The sequence below is a fragment of the Salmo salar genome, chromosome ssa07 (assembly GCF_905237065.1).
Source record: "Salmo salar chromosome ssa07, Ssal_v3.1, whole genome shotgun sequence".
NCBI classification, from domain to species: domain Eukaryota; kingdom Metazoa; phylum Chordata; class Actinopteri; order Salmoniformes; family Salmonidae; genus Salmo; species Salmo salar.
This window is the reverse complement of record NC_059448.1, coordinates 64770639-64791031: the sequence shown is the minus strand read 5'-3', so window position 1 is coordinate 64791031 and position 20393 is coordinate 64770639. Positions and strand designations below refer to the sequence as shown.

Here is a 20393-nt window from a genome sequence, read left to right as displayed (position 1 = left end):
AGGTGAAAGGGTAACTTCTGGGTTGGGACGGTGATGGGTAGAGGTGAAAGGGTAACTTCTGGGTTGGGACGGTGATGGGTAGAGGTGAAAGGGTAACTTCTGGGTTGGGACGGTGATGGGTAGAGGTGAAAGGGTAACTTCTGGGTTGGGTTGGTGATGGGTAGAGGTGAAAGGGTAACTTCTGGGTTGGGTTGGTGATGGGTAGAGGTGAAAGGGTAACTTCTGGGTTGGGTCGGTGATGGGTAGAGGTGAAAGGGTAACTTCTGGGTTGGGTCGGTGATGGGTAGAGGTGAAAGGGTAACTTCTGGGTTGGGTTGGTGATGGGTAGAGGTGAAAGGGTAACTTCTGGGTTGGGACGGTGATGGGTAGAGGTGAAAGGGTAACTTCTGGGTTGGGTTGGTGATGGGTAGAGGTGAAAGGGTAACTTCTGGGTTGGGACGGTGATGGGTAGAGGTGAAAGGGTAACTTCTGGGTTGGGTTGGTGATGGGTAGAGGTGAAAGGGTAACTTCTGGGTTGGGTTGGTGATGGGTAGAGGTGAAAGGGTAACTTCTGGGTTGGGACGGTGATGGGTAGAGGTGAAAGGGTAACTTCTGGGTTGGGTTGGTGATGGGTAGAGGTGAAAGGGTAACTTCTGGGTTGGGTTGGTGATGGGTAGAGGTGAAAGGGTAACTTATGGGTTGGGTTGGTGATGGGTAGAGGTGAAAGGGTAACCTCTGGGTTGGGTTGGTGATGGGTAGAGGTGAAAGGGTAACTTCTGGGTTGGGTTGGTGATGGGTAGAGGTGAAAGGGTAACTTCTGGGTTGGGACGGTGATGGGTAGAGGTGAAAGGGTAACTTCTGGGTTGGGACGGTGATGGGTAGAGGTGAAAGGGTAACTTCTGGGTTGGGTTGGTGATGGGTAGAGGTGAAAGGGTAACTTCTGGGTTGGGTTGGTGATGGGTAGAGGTGAAAGGGTAACTTCTGGGTTGGGTTGGTGATGGGTAGAGGTGAAAGGGTAACTTCTGGGTTGGGTTGGTGATGGGTAGAGGTGAAAGGGTAACTTCTGGGTTGGGACGGTGATGGGTAGAGGTGAAAGGGTAACTTCTGGGTTGGGTTGGTGATGGGTAGAGGTGAAAGGGTAACTTCTGGGTTGGGTCGGGTGATGGGTAGAGGTGAAAGGGTAACTTCTGGGTTGGGTTGGTGATGGGTAGAGGTGAAAGGGTAACTTCTGGGTTGGGTTGGTGATGGGTAGAGGTGAAAGGGTAACTTCTGGGTTGGGTTGGTGATGGGTAGAGGTGAAAGGGTAACTTCTGGGTTGGGTTGGTGATGGGTAGAGGTGAAAGGGTAACTTCTGGGTTGGGTTGGTGATGGGTAGAGGTGAAAGGGTAACTTCTGGGTTGGGTTGGTGATGGGTAGAGGTGAAAGGGTAACTTCTGGGTTGGGTTGGTGATGGGTAGAGGTGAAAGGGTAACTTCTGGGTTGGGACGGTGATGGTAGAGGTGAAAGGGTAACTTCTGGGTTGGGACGGTGATGGGTAGAGGTGAAAGGGTAACTTCTGGGTTGGGTTGGTGATGGGTAGAGGTGAAAGGGTAACTTCTGGGTTGGGTTGGTGATGGGTAGAGGTGAAAGGGTAACTTCTGGGTTGGGTTGGTGATGGGTAGAGGTGAAAGGGTAACTTCTGGGTTGGGTTGGTGATGGGTAGAGGTGAAAGGGTAACTTCTGGGTTGGGACGGTGATGGGTAGAGGTGAAAGGGTAACTTCTGGGTTGGGTTGGTGATGGGTAGAGGTGAAAGGGTAACTTCTGGGTTGGGTTGGTGATGGGTAGAGGTGAAAGGGTAACTTCTGGGTTGGGTTGGTGATGGGTAGAGGTGAAAGGGTAACTTCTGGGTTGGGTTGGTGATGGGTAGAGGTGAAAGGGTAACTTCTGGGTTGGGTTGGTGATGGGTAGAGGTGAAAGGGTAACTTCTGGGTTGGGTTGGTGATGGGTAGAGGTGAAAGGGTAACTTCTGGGTTGGGTCGGTGATGGGTAGAGGTGAAAGGGTAACTTCTGGGTTGGGACGGTGATGGGTAGAGGTGAAAGGGTAACTTCTGGGTTGGGTTGGTGATGGGTAGAGGTGAAAGGGTAACTTCTGGGTTGGGACGGTGATGGGTAGAGGTGAAAGGGTAACAGCTATAAAACTTAGACAGACTGAGGGATGAAGAACTGTCTCACCCTACTGATAATATCAGTGTCCAGGTGTAACGGGGAGACAGACAGACTGAGGGATGAAGAACTGTCTCACCCTACTGATAATATCAGTGTCCAGGTGTAACAGGGAGACAGACAGACTGAGGGATGAAGAACTGTCTTACCCTACTGATAATATCAGTGTCCAGGTGTAACGGGGAGACAGACAGACTGAGGGATGAAGAACTGTCTCACCCTACTGATAATATCAGTGTCCAGGTGTAACGGGGAGACAGACTGACTGACAGAGAGACAGAGAGACTTATTTTATTGCCATCACCCCAGCCCCTATATAAGACCCAGCCAGTGAAATCAGGAAACGTTTCCCTCTACCCCTCACCAAACCAAACCACTGGGGCTTGGAACCCTTTCACCATGGAACCTCTGATGGCTTTAATACGGGAACATGCTGGTTTTTCATCATATTGGGCCGTAAAAGGAGGAATAATCATTATTCTATTCAACTTCCATTGTCTTCCAAGAGTATGCTTGGATATGTGTTGACTCATGCCAGCTAGCCTTGGGAGAACCCACTCATTTGCCCACTCTCTTTCTCCTTGTCACACTCTCTCCATCTCTATCTCCTTCTCTCTCTCTCTCCGGATCCTGTCCCCATCCCCAGTTCAGCCCAGCGGCGCCAGCCCGGTTCAGTGGCCTGTCAGAGCATTAGTGGTGCGTTGTTATACTGCCTAACGACATAGAGAAGGAGAGGAGGAGGAGACCCTAGGGCACGGGAAGGCATGAGAGAGAGAGAGAGAGAGACATAAATATTCTGGCATGGGAAGAAGAGAGAAGGGGATTCTAGAACAATTGACAGAAGGAGGGAGGGATAGATGGATGGATGGAGAGAGGGAAGGGTAGAGGGAGGAGAGGAGGAGGGGGAAGGGTAGAGGGAGGAGAGGAGGAGGAGGGGGGGAAGGGTAGAGGGAGGAGAGGAGGAGGAGGGAGAAGGGTAGAGGGAGGAGAGGAGGAGGAGGGAGAAGGGTAGAGGGAGGAGAGGAGGAGGAGGGAGAAGGGTAGAGGGAGGAGAGGAGGAGGAGGGAGAAGGGTAGAGGGAGGAGAGGAGGAGGAGGGAGAAGGGTAGAGGGAGGAGAGGAGGAGGAGGAGGGGGGGAAGGGTAGAGGGAGGAGAGGAGGAGGAGGGAGAAGGGTAGAGGGAGGAGAGGAGGAGGAGGAGGGGGGAAGGGTGGAGGGAGGAGAGGAGGAGGAGGGAGAAGGGTAGAGGGAGGAGAGGAGGAGGAGGGGGATGGGTAGAGGGAGGAGAGGAGGAGAAGGGAGAAGGGTAGAGGGAGGAGAGGAGGAGGGGGGAAGGGTGGAGGGAGGAGAGGAGGAAGAGGGAGGAGAGGAGGAGGAGGGAGAAGGGTAGAGGGAGGAGAGGAGGAGGAGGGAGAAGGGTAGAGGGAGGAGAGGAGGAGGAGGGAGAAGGGTAGAGGGAGGAGAGGAGGAGGAGGAGGGGGGAAGGGTGGAGGGAGGAGAGGAGGAGGAGGGAGAAGGGTAGAGGGAGGAGAGGAGGAGAAGGGAGAAGGGTAGAGGGAGGAGAGGAGGAAGAGGGAGGATAGGAGGAGGAGGGGGGAAGGGTAGAGAGAGGAGAAGGAGGAGGAGGGGGATGGGTAGAGGGAGGAGAGGAGGAGGAGGGGGAAGGGTAGAGGGAGGAGAGGAGGAGGAGGAGGGGGGGAAGGGTGGAGGGAGGAGGAGGGGGAAGGGTAGAGGGAGGAGAGGAGGAAGAGGGAGGAGAGGAGGAGGAAGAGGAAGGGTAGAGGGAGGAGAGGAGGAGGAGGGAGAAGGGTAGAGGGAGGAGAGGAGGAGGAGGGGGAAGGGTAGAGGGAGGAGAGGAGGAGGAGGGGGGGGAAGGGTAGAGGGAGGAGAGGAGGAGAAGGGAGAAGGGTAGAGGGAGGAGAGGAGGAGGAGGAGGAGGGGGGGAAGGGTGGAGGGAGGAGGAGGGGGAAGGGTAGAGGGAGGAGAGGAGGAGGAGGAAGAGTGAGCTCATCCTGTTGTCTGGAGCAGGGGGCACAGGGACATAAGAGGAGGAGATTAGGGGGAACCAGAGAGAAGAGAGAGGGAAAAACGAAATGGGGTTATGGGAACTGATTATTTTTTTAGCAAGCGATTTATGCCGCCGGGGCTCCTGAAGATGACGGACCCTTTAATTTGGTGGTCTGAAATAAAGCACCAGGATCCGTTTCCTCGGGCGAGTCCCAGATGGCATGATATTCACTAACAGTAGTGCACCCTATGGGCCCTGGGCAGAAGCACTATACTGTTTAGCAGTAGTGGAAAAAGTACCCGATTTCCATACTTTAGTAAAAGTAAAGATACTGTAATAGAAAATGACTCAAGTAAAAGTTAAAGTTGTCAAAAATATAAATAGTAAAGTACAGATACCCCCAAAAACTACTTAAGTTGTATTTTTACTGAAGTACTTTACACCACTGCTGTATAGAGGCTCCCGAGTGGTGCAGCGGTCTAAGGCATTGCATCTCAGTGCTAAAAGTGTCACTACAGACCCTGGTTCGATTCCAGGCTGTGTCACAACCGGCCGTGATTGGGAGTCCCATAGGGCGGTGCACAATTGGCCCAGTGTTGTCTGGGTTAGGGTTTGCCCGGGGTAGGCCGTCAATGTAAATAAGAATTTGTTCTTAACTGACTTGCCTAGTTAAATAAATGGGGATTAAGGTGTTTTTGGGATGCACATCTTCATTTATCAAAGAGTGGTTGTTTGATCTCAGATGAATGTGTCACGCTGACGTTCTGGACCAGGGCTGGCTCGCCTTTCTTTCTTTATGCAGATTTATCTAATTAGGGCTTGATGGGTTTAACAGTTCTCACTCCCCTCCTCTCCCTTCCATCCCCCCATCTCTCCCCCATTGGCAGGAATGGGACGACAAGCTGGGGAGAGAGAGAGAAATAGAGAGAGGCTGAAGGCAAAATATACAGTCAATATCTTAACCCTCTACCCCCCAATCACAGTGGAACACACACACACACACACACACACACACACACACACGCGGTAAGGCGATCCCAGAGAGTAACTGAGTGATGAACGATGGAGGACGTCTGATGACGGAGGTGGAGAAAGAGAGGGAAGAGAAGAGAAGAGAGGACAGAGAGAAGGTGGGAAGAGAGACAGGTCAAGAGGAGAGGATCTGCTGGTAGAGGACATGGACTGGTTAGCACTGTGGGTTAGGCATTGGACTGTGGGTTAGGTGGGGGACACTGATGGTTTCACTCAGTATAACTTCTCCATGAGGACAGCTAAAACCCAGTCTCTCTAACACACACACTCCTAAAACAGCTCAACTCAGTAGATTTGTTATCCCTCTACACTCATTTTATTTAACAAGGCAAGTCAGTTAGAACAAATTCTTATTTACAATGACGGTCTACCGGGGAACATTTTTACCTTCTCAGCTCAGGGATTCGATCTAGCAACCTTTTGGTTACTGGTCCAACGCTCTACCCACTAGGCTACCTTTTGGTTACTGGTCCAACGCTCTAACCACTAGGCTACCTGCTGGTTACTGGTCCAACGCTCTAACCACTAGGCTACCTTTTGGTTACTGGCCCAACGCTCTAACCACTAGGCTACCTTTTGGTTACTGGTCCAACGCTCTACCCACTAGGCTACCTTTTGGTTACTGGTCCAACGCTCTACCCACTAGGCTACCTTTTGGTTACTGGTCCAACGCTCTAACCACTAGGCTACCTTTTGGTTACTGGTCCAACGCTCTAACCACTAGGCTATCTGCTGGTTACTGGTCCAACGCTCTAACCACTAGGCTACCTGCTGGTTACTGGTCCAACACTCTAACCACTAGGCTACCTTTTGGTTACTGGTCCAACGCTCTAACCACTAGGCTACCTGCTGGTTACTGGTCCAACACTCTAACCACTAGGCTACCTTTTGGTTACTGGTCAAACACTCTAACCACTAGGCTACCTTTTGGTTACTGGTCCAACGCTCTAACCACTAGGCTACCTTTTGGTTACTGGTCCAACGCTCTAACCACTAGGCTACCTGCTGGTTACTGGTCCAACGCCCTAACCACTAGGCTACCTTTTGGTTACTGGTCCAACGCTCTAACCACTAGGCTACCTTTTGGTTACTGGTCCAACGCTCTAACCACTAGGCTACCTTTTGGTTACTGGTCCAACGCTCTAACCACTAGGCTACCTTTTGGTTACTGGCCCAACGCTCTCACCACTAGGCTACCTGCCGCCCCTAAGCCCAGAACTGAAGCTCCATGTCTACACTTTAAAAATACAAAATATTTAACTATAGCTACATCACCTGGGCTACGTAGGGTGTTAGCTAAGACATAGTCATATTTAACTATAGCTACATCACCTGGGCTACGTAGGGTGTTAGCTAAGACATAGTCATATTTAACTATAGCTACATCTCCTGGGCTACGTAGGGTGTTAGCTAAGACACAGTCATATTTAACTATAGCTACATCACCTGGGCTACGTAGGGTGTTAGCTAAGACATAGTCATATTTAACTATAGCTACATCACCTGGGCTACGTAGGGTGTTAGCTAAGACATAGTCATATTTAACTACAGCTACATCACCTGGGCTACGTAGGGTGTTAGCTAAGACATAGTCATATTTAACTATAGCTACATCACCTGGGCTACGTAGGGTGTTAGATAAGACATAGTCATATTTAACTATAGCTACATCACCTGGGCTACGTAGGGTGTTAGCTAAGACATAGTCATATTTAACTATAGCTACATCTCCTGGGCTACGTAGGGTGTTAGCTAAGACATAGTCATATTTAACTATAGCTACATCACCTGGGCTACGTAGGGTGTTAGATAAGACATAGTCATATTTAACTATAGCTACATCACCTTGGCTACGTAGGGTGTTAGCTAAGACATAGTCATATTTAACTATAGCTACATCTCCTGGGCTACGTAGGGTGTTAGCTAAGACATAGTCATATTTAACTATAGCTACATCACCTGGGCTACGTAGGGTGTTAGCTAAGACATAGTCATATTTAACTATAGCTACATCTCCTGGGCTACGTAGGGTGTTAGCTAAGACATAGTCATATTTAACTATAGCTACATCACCTGGGCTACGTAGGGTGTTAGCTAAGACATAGTCATATTTAACTATAGCTACATCACCTGGGCTACGTAGGGTGTTAGCTAAGACACAGTCATATTTAACTATAGCTACATCACCTGGGCTACGTAGGGTGTTAGCTAAGACATAGTCATATTTAACTATAGCTACATCACCTGGGCTACGTAGGGTGTTAGATAAGACATAGTCATATTTAACTATAGCTACATCACCTGGGCTACGTAGGGTGTTAGCTAAGACATAGTCATATTTAACTATAGCTACATCACCTGGGCTACGTAGGGTGTTAGCTAAGACATAGTCATATTTAACTATAGCTACATCACCTGGGCTACGTAGGGTGTTAGCTAAGACATAGTCATATTTAACTATAGCTACATCACCTGGGCTACGTAGGGTGTTAGCTAAGACATAGTCATATTTAACTATAGCTACATCACCTGGGCTACGTAGGGTGTTAGCTAAGACACAGTCATATTATGAACCATTAGTACGTAATGGTTTTACAATACATTACCTTCTAATGGTTTTACAATACTGTCACGTCCTGACCATAGAAGCTTTTATTTTCTATGGTAGAGTAGATCAGGGCATGACGGGGTTGTGCCTAGTTTAGATTTTCTATGTTGCCATGTTCTTGTTTCTGTATTTCTATGTTGTTGTTTTTTTAGATGATCTCTAATTAGAGGCAGCTGGTCATCGTTGTCTCTAATTGGAGATCATAGTTGTTTTTCCCACCGGGGTTTGTGGGAGATTGTATTTTGAGTAAGTGTATGTTGTTTTGTTTCTGAGTTTATTTGTATGTCTTACATAGTTTCACAGTTAAAATAAAATGTGGAATGATACACACGCTGGGCCTTCAGACAGCCGTGACAAATACATTACCTTCTAATGGTTTTACAATACATTACCTTCTAATGGTTTTACAATACATTACCTTCTAATGGTTTTACAATACATTACCTTCTAATGGTTTTACAATACATTACCTTCTAATGGTTTAAATACATTACCTTCTAATGGTTCTACAATACATGACCTTCTAATGGTTCTACAATACATTACCTTCTAATGGTTTTACAATACATGACCTTCTAATGGTTCTACAATACATTACCTTCTAATGGTTCTACAATACATTACCTTCTAATGGTTCTACAATACATGACCTTCTAATGGTTCTACAATACATTACCTTCTAATGGTTTTACAATACATGACCTTCTAATGGTTCTACAATACATTACCTTCTAATGGTTTTACAATACATTACCTTCTAATGGTTTTACAATACATTACCTTCTAATGGTTTTACAATACATTACCTTCTAATGGTTTTACAATACATTACCTTCTAATGGTTTTACAATACATTACCTTCTAATGGTTCTTTTGCTGCAGCTAGTCACTAATCAGATAATGTCTCAGGGACATTTTTCTTCTTTAGGTCAGGTTCTAGTTGAGATGATATTGAGATTCCACCTATATGCAGTCCAAACAGCACCCTATTCCCTATATAGTGTGCTGATTCTGGTCAAAAGGAGTGCACTATATAGGGAATAGGGTGCTGTTTGGGACGCCGGCCTCTACTCTGCTTCTGGACCATTAGCATTCCTCAGCTAAGTGGTTCAACCTCTGTGTGTGTGGGATGTGTGTGTGTGTGTGTGTGTGTGTGTGTGTGTGTGTGTGTGTGTGTGTGTGTGTGTGTGTGTGTGTGTGTGTGTGTGTGTGTGTGTGTGTGTGTGTGTGTGTGTGTGTGTGTTGGAGTTTGCCTCGAGACTGCAACCTGGCCACCCCATAGTTTTGAGTTCATTACCGTTTCAGAAATACCCCCACCTGTGTATCTGAACACACACACACACACACACACACACAAAACACACACACACACACACACACACACAAAAAACACACACACACACACAAAAACACACACACACAAAAACACACACACACACAAACACACACACCGCAGCCGTAAACCCAGATCAGATAGATGATGATCCTCCCTGATAATGAACCCTAATGCTCCTTTACCTCTATAATACACCCAGTAAAAACATCTACAGTCTCCAACATTATCCCTCCTCCCCTCCTTTACCTCTATAATACACCCAGTAAAAACATCTACAGTCTCCAACATTATCCCTCCTCCCCTCCTTTACCTCTATAATACACCCAGTAAAAACATCTAGTCTCCAACATTATCCCTCCTCCCCTCCTTTACCTCTATAATACACCCAGTAAAAACATCTAGTCTCCAACATTATCCCTCCTCCCCTCCTTTACCTCTATAATACACCCAGTTAAAACATCTAGTCTCCAACATTATCCCTCCTCCCCTCCTTTACCTCTATAATACACCCAGTAAAAACATCTAGTCTCTAACATTATCCCTCCTCCCCTCCTTTACCTCTATAATACACCCAGTAAAAACATCTACAGTCTCCAACATTATCCCTCCCCTCCTTTACCTCTATAATACACCCAGTAAAAACATCTAGTTTCTAACATTATCCCTCCTCCCCTCCTTTACCTCTATAACACACCCAGTAAAAACATCTACAGTCTCCAACATTATCCCTCCTTCCCTCCTTTACCTCTATAATACACCCAGTAAAAACATCTAGTCTCCAACATTATCCCTCCTCCCCTCCTTTACCTCTATAATACACCCAGTAAAAAACATCTACAGTCTCCAACATTATCCCTCCTCCCCTCCTTTACCTCTATAATACACCCAGTAAAAACATCTAGTCTCCAACATTATCCCTCCTCCCCTCCTTTACCTCTATAATACACCCAGTAAAAACATCTACAGTCTCCAACATTATCCCTCCTCCCCTCCTTTACCTCTATAATACACCCAGTAAAAAGTATCCTACTCTCTTCCTTCTATTCCTTCTACTCACCCCTCCCTCCCCCTCCCTCCCCCCTCCCTCCCTCTCCCTCCCTCTCCACCCTTCCCCTTCTACTCACCCCCTCCCTCCCTCCTCCTCCCTCCCTCCCTCTCCCTCCCTCTCCACCCTTCTCCTTCTACTCACCCCTCCCTCCCTCCCTCCCTCCTCCCTTCCTCCTCTACCTCTCCATTTGTGGGTCAAGGCTATGAAAGCAGAGGTCTCAGCAGAAGACATAGAGACAGATAGTGGGCTAGGTTACCTCTCTCCTAGGCTCTAAAACCTTATCTTTACAGCCTTGTTTTTTCTGGGGATCTTTGCTAAATATACTACCGTAAAGTTAAAACCCATCTAACAGCTATATGACGTCTGGTATGGAGGTGCTGTCTGTGGCTGCCTCCCAAATGGGCCCTGGTCTAAAGTAGTGCACTATATAGGGAATAGGACTCTGGTCTAAAGTAGTGCACTATATAGGGAATAGGGCTCTGGTCTAAAGTAGTGCACTATATAGGGAATAGGGCTCTGGTCTAAAGTAGTGCACTATATAGGGAATAGGACTCTGGTCTAAAGTAGTGCATTATATAGGGAATAGGGCTCTGGTCTAAAGTAGTGCACTATATAGGGAATAGGACTCTGGTCTAAAGTAGTGCACTATATAGGGAATAGGACTCTGGTCTAAAGTAGTGCACTATATAGGGAATAGGACTCTGGTCTAAAGTAGTGCACTATATAGGGAATAGGACTCTGGTCTAAAGTACTTCACTATATAAGGAATAGCTTGCCATTTGGGACGCTGACTGTGTGTACTACCCAAGGAAGCAAAGGTAACTGAGCTAAATGACTATCGCCCCGTAGACCTCACTTCTGTCATCATGAAGTGCTTTGAGAGACTAGTCAAGGATCATTTCACCTCACACTGTCCACTGCCCATCTGGACAAGAGGAATGTAAGAATGCTGTTCATTTAGCTCATCCTTCAACACCATAGGACCCCAGAGTGTACAAAGCTGTCATCAAGGCATAAGGTGGCTACTTTGAAGAATATAAAATATAACATATATGTTGATTTGTTTAACACTTTTTCAGTTACTACATGATTCCATATGTGTTATTTCATAGTTATGTCTTCACTATTATTATACAATGTAGAAAATAGTAAAAATAAAGAGAAACCCTTTAATCCGTAGGACCAAAACAATTTGATTTGACTTGATCAGACCTCAACACATTGTATGTGTCAGCCAGGACAGTATGAGGACTGTCTGTATGTGTCAGCCAGGACAGTGTGAGGACTGTCTGTATGTGTCAGCCAGGTCAGTGTGAGGACTGTCTGTATGTGTCAGCCAGGACAGTATGAGGACTGTCTGTATGTGTCAGCCAGGTCAGTGTGAGGACTGTCTGTATGTGTCAGCCAGGTCAGTGTGAGGACTGTCTGTATGTGTCAGCCAGGTCAGTGTATAGACTGTATGTGTCAGCCAAGTCAGTGTATAGACTGTCTGTATGTGTCAGCCAGGTCAGTGTGAGGACTGTCTGTATGTGTCAGCCAGGTCAGTGTATAGACTGTCTGTATGTGTCAGCCAGGTCAGTGTGAGGACTGTCTGTATGTGTCAGCCAGGTCAGTGTGAGGACTGTCTGTATGTGTCAGCCAGGTCAGTGTGAGGACTGTCTGTATGTGTCAGCCAGGTCAGTGTATAGACTGTCTGTATGTGTCAGCCAGGTCAGTGTGAGGACTGTCTGTATGTGTCAGCCAAGTCAGTGTATAGACTGTCTGTATGTGTCAGCCAGGTCAGTGTGAGGACTGTCTGTATGTGTCAGCCAGGTCAGTGTATAGACTGTCTGTATGTGTCAGCCAGGTCAGTGTGAGGACTGTCTGTATGTGTCAGCCAGGTCAGTGTATAGACTGTATGTGTCAGCCAGGTCAGTGTGAGGACTGTCTGTATGTGTCAGCCAGGTCAGTGTGAGGACTGTCTGTATGTGTCAGCCAGGTCAGTGTGAGGACTGTCTGTATGTGTCAGCCAGGTCAGTGTGAGGACTGTCTGTATGTGTCAGCCAGGTCAGTGTATAGACTGTATGTGTCAGCCAGGTCAGTGTGAGGACTGTCTGTATGTGTCAGCCAGGTCAGTGTGAGGACTGTCTGTATGTGTCAGCCAGGTCAGTGTGAGGACTGTCTGTATGTGTCAGCCAGGTCAGTGTGAGGACTGTCTGTATGTGTCAGCCAGGTCAGTGTGAGGACTGTCTGTATGTGTCAGCCAGGTCAGTGTGAGGACTGTCTGTATGTGTCAGCCAGGTCAGTGTATAGACTGTCTGTGGAGACTGATGTGGGTTTGTGGTGAGGGCAGTAGACAGTACATTCAAGCCCAGGTGTTGTCTGTCTATATACTCATGCCAATGTCAATATCATTGCTATGTTGCCCCCTCAGTGTAGACCAGTGTGGGGTGTAGGGCCTTACACCTACAGTTAGACCAGTGTGGGGTGCAGGGCCTCACACCTACAGTTAGACCAGTGTGGGGTGCAGGGCCTCACACCTACAGTTAGACCAGTGTGGGGTGCAGGGCCTCACACCTACAGTTAGACCAGTGTGGGGTGCAGGGCCTCACACCTACAGTTAGACCAGTGTGGGGTGTAGGGCCTCACACCTACAGTTAGACCAGTGTGGGGTGCAGGGCCTCACACCTACAGTTAGACCAGTGTGGGGTGCAGGGCCTCACACCTACAGTTAGACCAGTGTGGGGTGCAGGGCCTCACACCTACAGTTAGACCAGTGTGGGGTGCAGGGCCTCACACCTACAGTTAGACCAGTGTGGGGTGTAGGGCCTCACACCTACAGTTAGACCAGTGTGGGGTGCAGGGCCTCACACCTACAGTTAGACCAGTGTGGGGTGTAGGGCCTCACACCTACAGTTAGACCAGTGTGGGGTGTAGGGCCTCACACCTACAGTTAGACCAGTGTGGGGTGCAGGGCCTCACACCTACAGTTAGACCAGTGTGGGGTGCAGGGCCTCACACCTACAGTTAGACCAGTGTGGGGTGTAGGGCCTCACACCTACAGTTAGACCAGTGTGGGGTGCAGGGCCTCACACCTACAGTTAGACCAGTGTGGGGTGTAGGGCCTCACACCTACAGTTAGACCAGTGTGGGGTGCAGGGCCTCACACCTACAGTTAGACCAGTGTGGGGTGCAGGGCCTCACACCTACAGTTAGACCAGTGTGGGGTGCAGGGCCTCAGACGGGTGTGTGTGTGTGACTGTGTGTGTGTGAAGCTCTCTGTGCCTGCCGAAGCGGTGGTTCCCCGCTGGGTGATCCTAATGGGGCTTGGAGAAAGGAGCGTGCTCTGCCAAACCAAGTCTCACCCCTCCAACCCCAGCCCAGCGCCCCTAGCCCTCACCCCAGAGGAGACAGGGGAAACGGGCTCATATATCAGCCTGCTGGTCAAGCTTCATTACCTCCAACACATGACTCAATACACTCTCAACCTCTCTCTCTACCTCTCTTTACCTCTCTCTCTTTACCTCTCTCTCTACCTCTCTTTACCTCTCTCTCTTTACCTCTCTCTCTACCTCTCTCTCTACCTCTCTTTACCTCTCTCTCTACCTCTCTCTCTCTACCTCTCTCTCTTTACCTCTCTCTCTACCTCTCTTTACCTCTCTCTCTATCCCTCTCTCTCTACCTCTCTTTACCTCTCTCTCTTTACCTCTCTCTCTACCTCTCTTTACCTCTCTCTTTACCTCTCTCTCTACCTCTCTTTACCTCTCTCTCTTTACCTCTCTTTCTCTACCTCTCTCTACCTCTCTTTACCTCTCTCTCTTTACCCTCTCTCTCTACCTCTCTTTACCTCTCTCTCTTTACCTCTCTCTCTACCTCTCTTTACCTCTCTCTCTTTACCTCTCTCTCTACCTCTCTTTACCTCTCTCTCTTTACCTCTCTCTCTACCTCTCTTTACCTCTCTCTCTTTACCTCTCTCTCTACCTCTCTTTACCTCTCTCTTTACCTCTCTCTCTACCTCTCTTTACCTCTCTCTCTTTACCTCTCTTTCTCTACCTCTCTCTACCTCTCTTTACCTCTCTCTCTTTACCTCTCTCTCTACCTCTCTTTACCTCTCTCTCTTTACCTCTCTCTCTACCTCTCTCTCTACCTCTCTTTACCTCTCTCTCTTTACCTCTCTCTCTACCTCTCTTTACCTCTCTCTCTTTACCTCTCTCTCTACCTCTCTTTACCTCTCTCTTTACCTCTCTCTCTACCTCTCTTTACCTCTCTCTCTTTACCTCTCTTTCTCTACCTCTCTCTACCTCTCTTTACCTCTCTCTCTTTACCTCTCTCTCTACCTCTCTTTACCTCTCTCTCTTTACCTCTCTCTCTACCTCTCTTTACCTCTCTCTCTTTACCTCTCTCTCTCTACCTCTCTCTCTCTACCTCTCTCTACCTCTCTCTCTCTCTTTACCTCTCCCTCTCTCTCTCTCTCTCTCTCTTTACCTCTCTCTACCTCTCTGCCTCTCTCTCTACCTCTCTCTCTACCTCTACCTCTTTTTCTACCTCTCTCTACCTCTCTCTACCTCTCTACCTCTCCCTCTCTCTCTCTTTACCTCTCTCTCTCTACCTCTCTCTACCTCTCTCTACCTCTCTACCTCTCTCTCTACCTCTTTCTCTACCTCTCTCTACCTCTCTCTTTACCTCTTTCTTTACCTCTCTCCTTACCTCTCTCTTTACCTCTCTCTACCTCTCTCTCTACCTCTCTCTCTATCTCTCTCTACCTCTCTCTACCTCTCTCTTTACCTCTCTCTTTACCTCTCTCTTTACCTCTCTCTACCTCTCTCTTTACCTCTCTCTACCTCTCTCTTTACCTCTCTCTCTACCTCTCTCTACCTCTCCTCTTTCACCTTGCTGGTTACACCAACACTCTGGTTTCTCCTTGCTCTCTCTGAAAGAGGCCAGTTTCCAGCCTGGTCCCCCCCCCACCCACCAAACCTTAGTGAGTGTCTTGTTATAACAGGGTTCCCAGGTGATACAGATAGCAGGTCCAGAAATGAGTTTCTAGATCAGCCAGTACCTGGTCACCCCCTCCCCCTGGTTAGAGACTCACAGACCCAGAGACCTAGCGGTCGGTGGTGGACCATAGATGATCAGGGCTGGGCCATTTGCAGTGGACCATGTATGGAAGCAGGCAGGGAGGGGAACCAGGCTGGAAACTGGCCTCTTTCAGTGGGCATATCTGCCCCACACTCCCCCTGGATGACCTTTGAACTTAGTGTGTAGTAGCTTGCTCTTTGCCTCTTTCTCTCCTCTCCTTCTCTCTCTCTCTATCTCTAGCTCTCCTTCAATCTCTCTCTCTCTATCTCTCCTTCAATCTCTCTCTATCTTTCCATCTCTCCTTCAATCTCTCCTCTCTCTATCTCTCCTCTCTATCTCTCCTTCTATCTCTCCTCTCTATCTCTCCTTCAATCTATCTATCTCTCCTTAACTCTCTCTATCTCTCCTTCAATCTACAAATGTCATATTATGTATATATACAGTGTTATAACGATGTACAAATGGTTAAAGTACAAAAGGGAAAATAAATAAACATAAATATGGGTTGTATTTACAATGGTGTTTGTTCTTCACTGGTTGACCTTCTCTTATTTGGTGTTCTACGTTGTACACAGAGGATATTTTTTCCGTCTTAATTTGGTGTTTGTCCCATTTTGTCAATTCTTGGTTGGTGAGCGGACCACAGTCTATCTCTCTCTCTTTCTCTCTCTCTCTCTCTCTCTCTCTCTCTCTCTCTCTCTCTCTCTCTCTCTCTCTCTCCTTCAATCTCTCTCTATCTCTCCTTCAATCTCTCTCTATCTCTCCATCAATCTCTCTCTCTCTCCTTTTCTCTCTCTCTATCTCCTCTCTCTCTATCTCTCCTTCCATCTCTCTATCTCTTCTTCAATCTCTCTCTATCTCTCCATCAATCTCTATCTCTCCTTCTCTCTCTCTATCTCTCCATCAATCTCTATCTCTCCTTCTCTCTCTCTATCTCTCCTTCTCTCTCTCTCTCCTCTCGCTCGCTATCTCTCCTCTCTCTATCTCTCATTCTCTCTCTATCGCTCCATCAATCTCTCTCTCTCTATCTCTCCTTCTATCTCTCTCTCTCTCCATGTCACGTAGGTCCAGACTGTCATTCTCTGTCTGTTAGAGACAAATAGCCAGTGTGTATTTGTATACAATAACCAGAGCATTATCAGTTATTGGAGATGACTACCCCCCTTGTGGCCGAGGCGGTGGCTATGGGAGGAGGAAAGGTTAAAGGTTATTTGAGGGAGGAAGTCGGGCCTACGAGGAGGAGTCTTGGTTTAGACGGGGGACCACACTTGCTCATATGATATCTTGAATTTACTGTACGCAATAGTCTTCATTTATTGCACTTATATGTTATTAGAATTAGAGGAATTATAAGGAACATTTTAGTTTTCTATCTTTTATATTAGAAAGTCTGTAAGTTTTATATCCTTGAATGAAGAAGCATCCTTTTGTTTGTAAACTTGCAAGTGCCACAGTGCCATCATCTCTACAGACGTGCAGTAAAGCCTGCGGGGAGTGTGTCCCAAAGCCCCCTCTCTCACCAGGGCAGTGGGCATATTTACTGGATGGAATAGAGAAAATATGCCATTACAATGTCACTAAGTGTCTGTCTCTTTCTGTCCTACTCCCTCTCCTCTCCTTCTCTTCTCTCTCTCTCTCTCTCTACTGGGCACCGATGTAAGATCTGTCATTCTCTATGTCACTGAGCGTCTGAGCCGGTCCAGTTGTAATAACATTCAGTCTAACAGTTCTGTCTTCTCCTCTACCATCTAAGGATCCGTGTGTGTTGTGGTTTATTAATGATGAAATAGTTGAAGATCCAGACTTGACACATAAAGAGATGTCGACCTGATGATCTGTGAATATGACCTGACTGTGTTGTTTCAGATGTCTTTATCATCTTCCCTGTTACTTTGACATTTCAACATGGATCCAGCCAAAGAAAATCGTTTTTATGAATAAAATCCTACTTTGTTATAGGCGAATGAAAGAACTATGGGGTTTGGATCACTGGCGTCTGTTCAAAATGTGAAAAGCAATTTAAAAGCTGTCCGGCACAGCGAAACAATTCTGTTCGAAGAGGCCCAGGGAGAGAGAGGAAGACCCCAGTGATTTCTGGGGTGTGGAGCGGAGCGGGCCACGCTTGGCCTCCTGGTGTGTGTGTGTGTGTGTGTGTGTGTGTGTGTGTGTGTGTGTGGTGTGTGTGTGTGTGTGTGTGTGTGTGTGTGTGTGTGTGTGTGTGTCAGTGCTGTTTGTCCAGCTCCGATCTACAGTACTCTCGGCCTCTGGGATTTCTGACAGTGATGGAAGACAGAGCCTGAAATGAATACTACACTCTCTTCTCCTCTTTTCTCTCTTGGTCTCTCTCTCCCTCACACACACACTCTCTGGGCAGCTGGTGTTCTTTCCTCATCTCTCATTCCCTCCCTCCCTCCTTCCCTTTCCCATCTCTCTCTCTCCCAGTTTGTCCGTATGTGGGTGTGTTGAGGGTAACAGCTCTTGAAGGGAATATGTTTATGGAGAATCTTTTACAGCTTCTTGAGAAGTACAGCAGAATCTGCCCCTTCGCTCTCTCTGACCATCCTTACGTCAACTCCCCCACGCGCCAAGCACTGGGCGTGTGTGTGTGTGTGTGTGTGTGTGTGTGTGTGTGTGTGTGTGTGTGTGTGTGTGTGTGTGTGTGTGTGTGTGTGTGTGTGTGTGTGTGTGTGTGTGTGTGTGTGTCTATGCGCACGCCTGTGTGTCTCGGTGTGCCTGTGTGTGTCTCCGTGTGCGTGCGTGTGTGTGTGTGTGTGTGTGTGCGTGCCACCAGCCAGCCACCTGTTAATGCCAGCACTGATTTCATAAGGCATAGCTGGTACCTCAACAGCCAGGACACACACACACTTTCCCCTCGTCACCTCTCAACCCCCAGCCTTTTGAAAAAATAATTTGGAAAAAGTTATCTGTGTGTTAAAGATCTTGTCTGTATCCCAGATAGCACCCTATTCCCTATGTAAGGCACTCATTTTTACCAGAGCCTTATGGGCCCTTCTAAGGAATAGGGGGCCAATTGGGCCACAGCCTGTGTTAAAGATAACCCCACCTGTGAGGATCATTAGCCTGAGGAGCTGTCCAACATTAAATCCCCTTTAGGTTCAGATTCCATTAATGAGAGGAAAATTACACCTTTCAGATGAACATTCCAAGTGTACAATTTGATATAATGACTTAAAAAGAGCTGTTGGGTAGTTGGTTGAGGAATGGAGCATTCCAGGAGAATTTAAATGGGTTAAGTGAGTTGGTAGAGGAATGGAGCATTCCAGGAGAATTTAAATGGGTTAAGTGAGTTGGTAGAGGAATGGAGCACTCCAGGAGAATTTAAATGGGTTAAGTGAGTTGGTAGAGGAATGGAGCACTCCAGGAGAATTTAAATGGGTTAAGTGAGTTGGTAGAGGAATGGAGCATTCCAGGAGAATTTAAATGGGTTAAGTGAGTTAGTGGAGGTTGTGGATGTGAAGAGGGGATCAGCTGTGGATTCATGGTCCAGGGAGGGAGAGGGGAGCGTGAGGGGGGAGAGAGAGGGGATGACCCTGGGCCAGGTGGAGAGGTGGAAGGACAAGGAGAGATGGAGGGGGAGAAGAGGAGGAGGAGAGGAGAAGGACAAGGAGAGATGGAGGGGGAGAAGTGGTGGAGGAGGAGAGGAGAAGGACAAGGAGAGATGGAGGGGGAGAAGTGGTGGAGGAGGAGAGGAGAAGGACAAGGAGAGATGGAGGGGGAGAAGAGGTGGAGAGGTTGTTAACTCACACGGATGTTCCCCCTCTCTAAATCACTCAGTCCCTCTTTCTTTCCCTCTCTAGCTCTCTCTTTCTCCTCCTCTGCTCTCCTCCTCCGCTCACTTCTTTACAGCGCACTAGCTACCCATTTCCTGTGACCTATCACCTCTCACAGAAGAAAGAAGGGATAGAGGGAGAGGGGAAGGAGGAGGACAGAGGGAGATATCTGTACAGTCCCATCAGCCCTGGGAGACTTAAGGCCAGTCAGTTAGGCTGTCTACCATGGAGGTTCTTCTCTCTCCACTGACGAGAAACAGCATTTGTCCAGAAAGTCCATGTGTGTTCTCTCACTGTTTTGTTGTTTACAGTATGTTGCTATGTACCTGACCTATGATGTGACGTTACAAAATACATGTTTTTAACATTTCTCTCTCTCTCTCCTCTCCCCCTCTCTCTCTTCTCCCCCTCTCTCTCTTCTCTCTCCCTCCCTCTCCCCTCCCTCCTCTTCCTCACCCCATCAGTTGGAGTCGGAGCTGGCGGTGTGTGAGAGGGAGAGTGCAGAACTCCAGGAGTATGCTAACTGTGTCCTGCAGCAGATCGCTGACCACTGCCCTGACATCCTGGAACAGGTGGTCAACGCCCTGGAAGAGTCCTGCTGACCACAAAACGCACACCTTTCAATATCCCCCGCCAGCCACACTCTCACACGTGTAAAGAGAGAGAGAGAGAGATGCTTTTATATTCGCAGTCCTTCATTTCCTGCCTTACCAGTTCTCCCAATATCTCTTTGGGGATTTCTTACAGATTTTTAAAAAATGAGTTGTCAGATTGGTGCAAAAATCCTTTCTCTAAATCTAAAAATGTTTGTGGTGAGAAGGCCTTCTTGAACCGTTCATGACGTTGAACCCTGTCTTTCTTTGACTTGACCACAAAACCTGTCCGTTACTAAGGTGTGGTCAAGCATGTTATATTAGTGTTACTCACATACAGTTACTGCTTAGTTACCACACAGTTACTGCTTAGTTACTACACAGTTACTGCTTAGTTACCACACAGTTACTGCTTAGTTACCACACAGTTACTGCTTAATTACTACACAGTTACTGCTTAGTTACTACTGCTTAGTACTACATAGCGTTACTACACAGTTACTGCTTAATTACTACACAGTTACTGCTTAGTTACTACTGCTTAGTTACTACACAGTTACTGCTTAGTTACTACACAGTTACTGCTTAGTTACTACACAGTTACTTCTTAGTTACTACACAGTTACTGCTTAGTTACCACACAGTTACTGCTTAGTTACTACTGCTTAGTTACTACACAGTTACTGCTTAGTTACTACACAGTTACTGCTTAGTTACTACACAGTTACTGCTTAGTTA

The 20393-nt window shown here is 47.5% G+C and overlaps 1 protein-coding gene across 1 annotated transcript in view; it reads left to right on the top strand.

Annotated features, from left to right (window-relative positions):
• LOC106576657 (ELKS/Rab6-interacting/CAST family member 1) overlaps positions 1–20125 on the top strand; it is a 634388-nt gene extending 614263 nt beyond the window's left edge. Inside the window, 1 exon segment of the mRNA XM_045722464.1 lies at positions 19527–20125. Coding sequence (XP_045578420.1) covers positions 19527–19664 — 138 coding nt within the window. The 3' untranslated portion in view covers positions 19665–20125.
• The last annotated feature ends 268 nt before the right edge of the window (positions 20126–20393 follow it).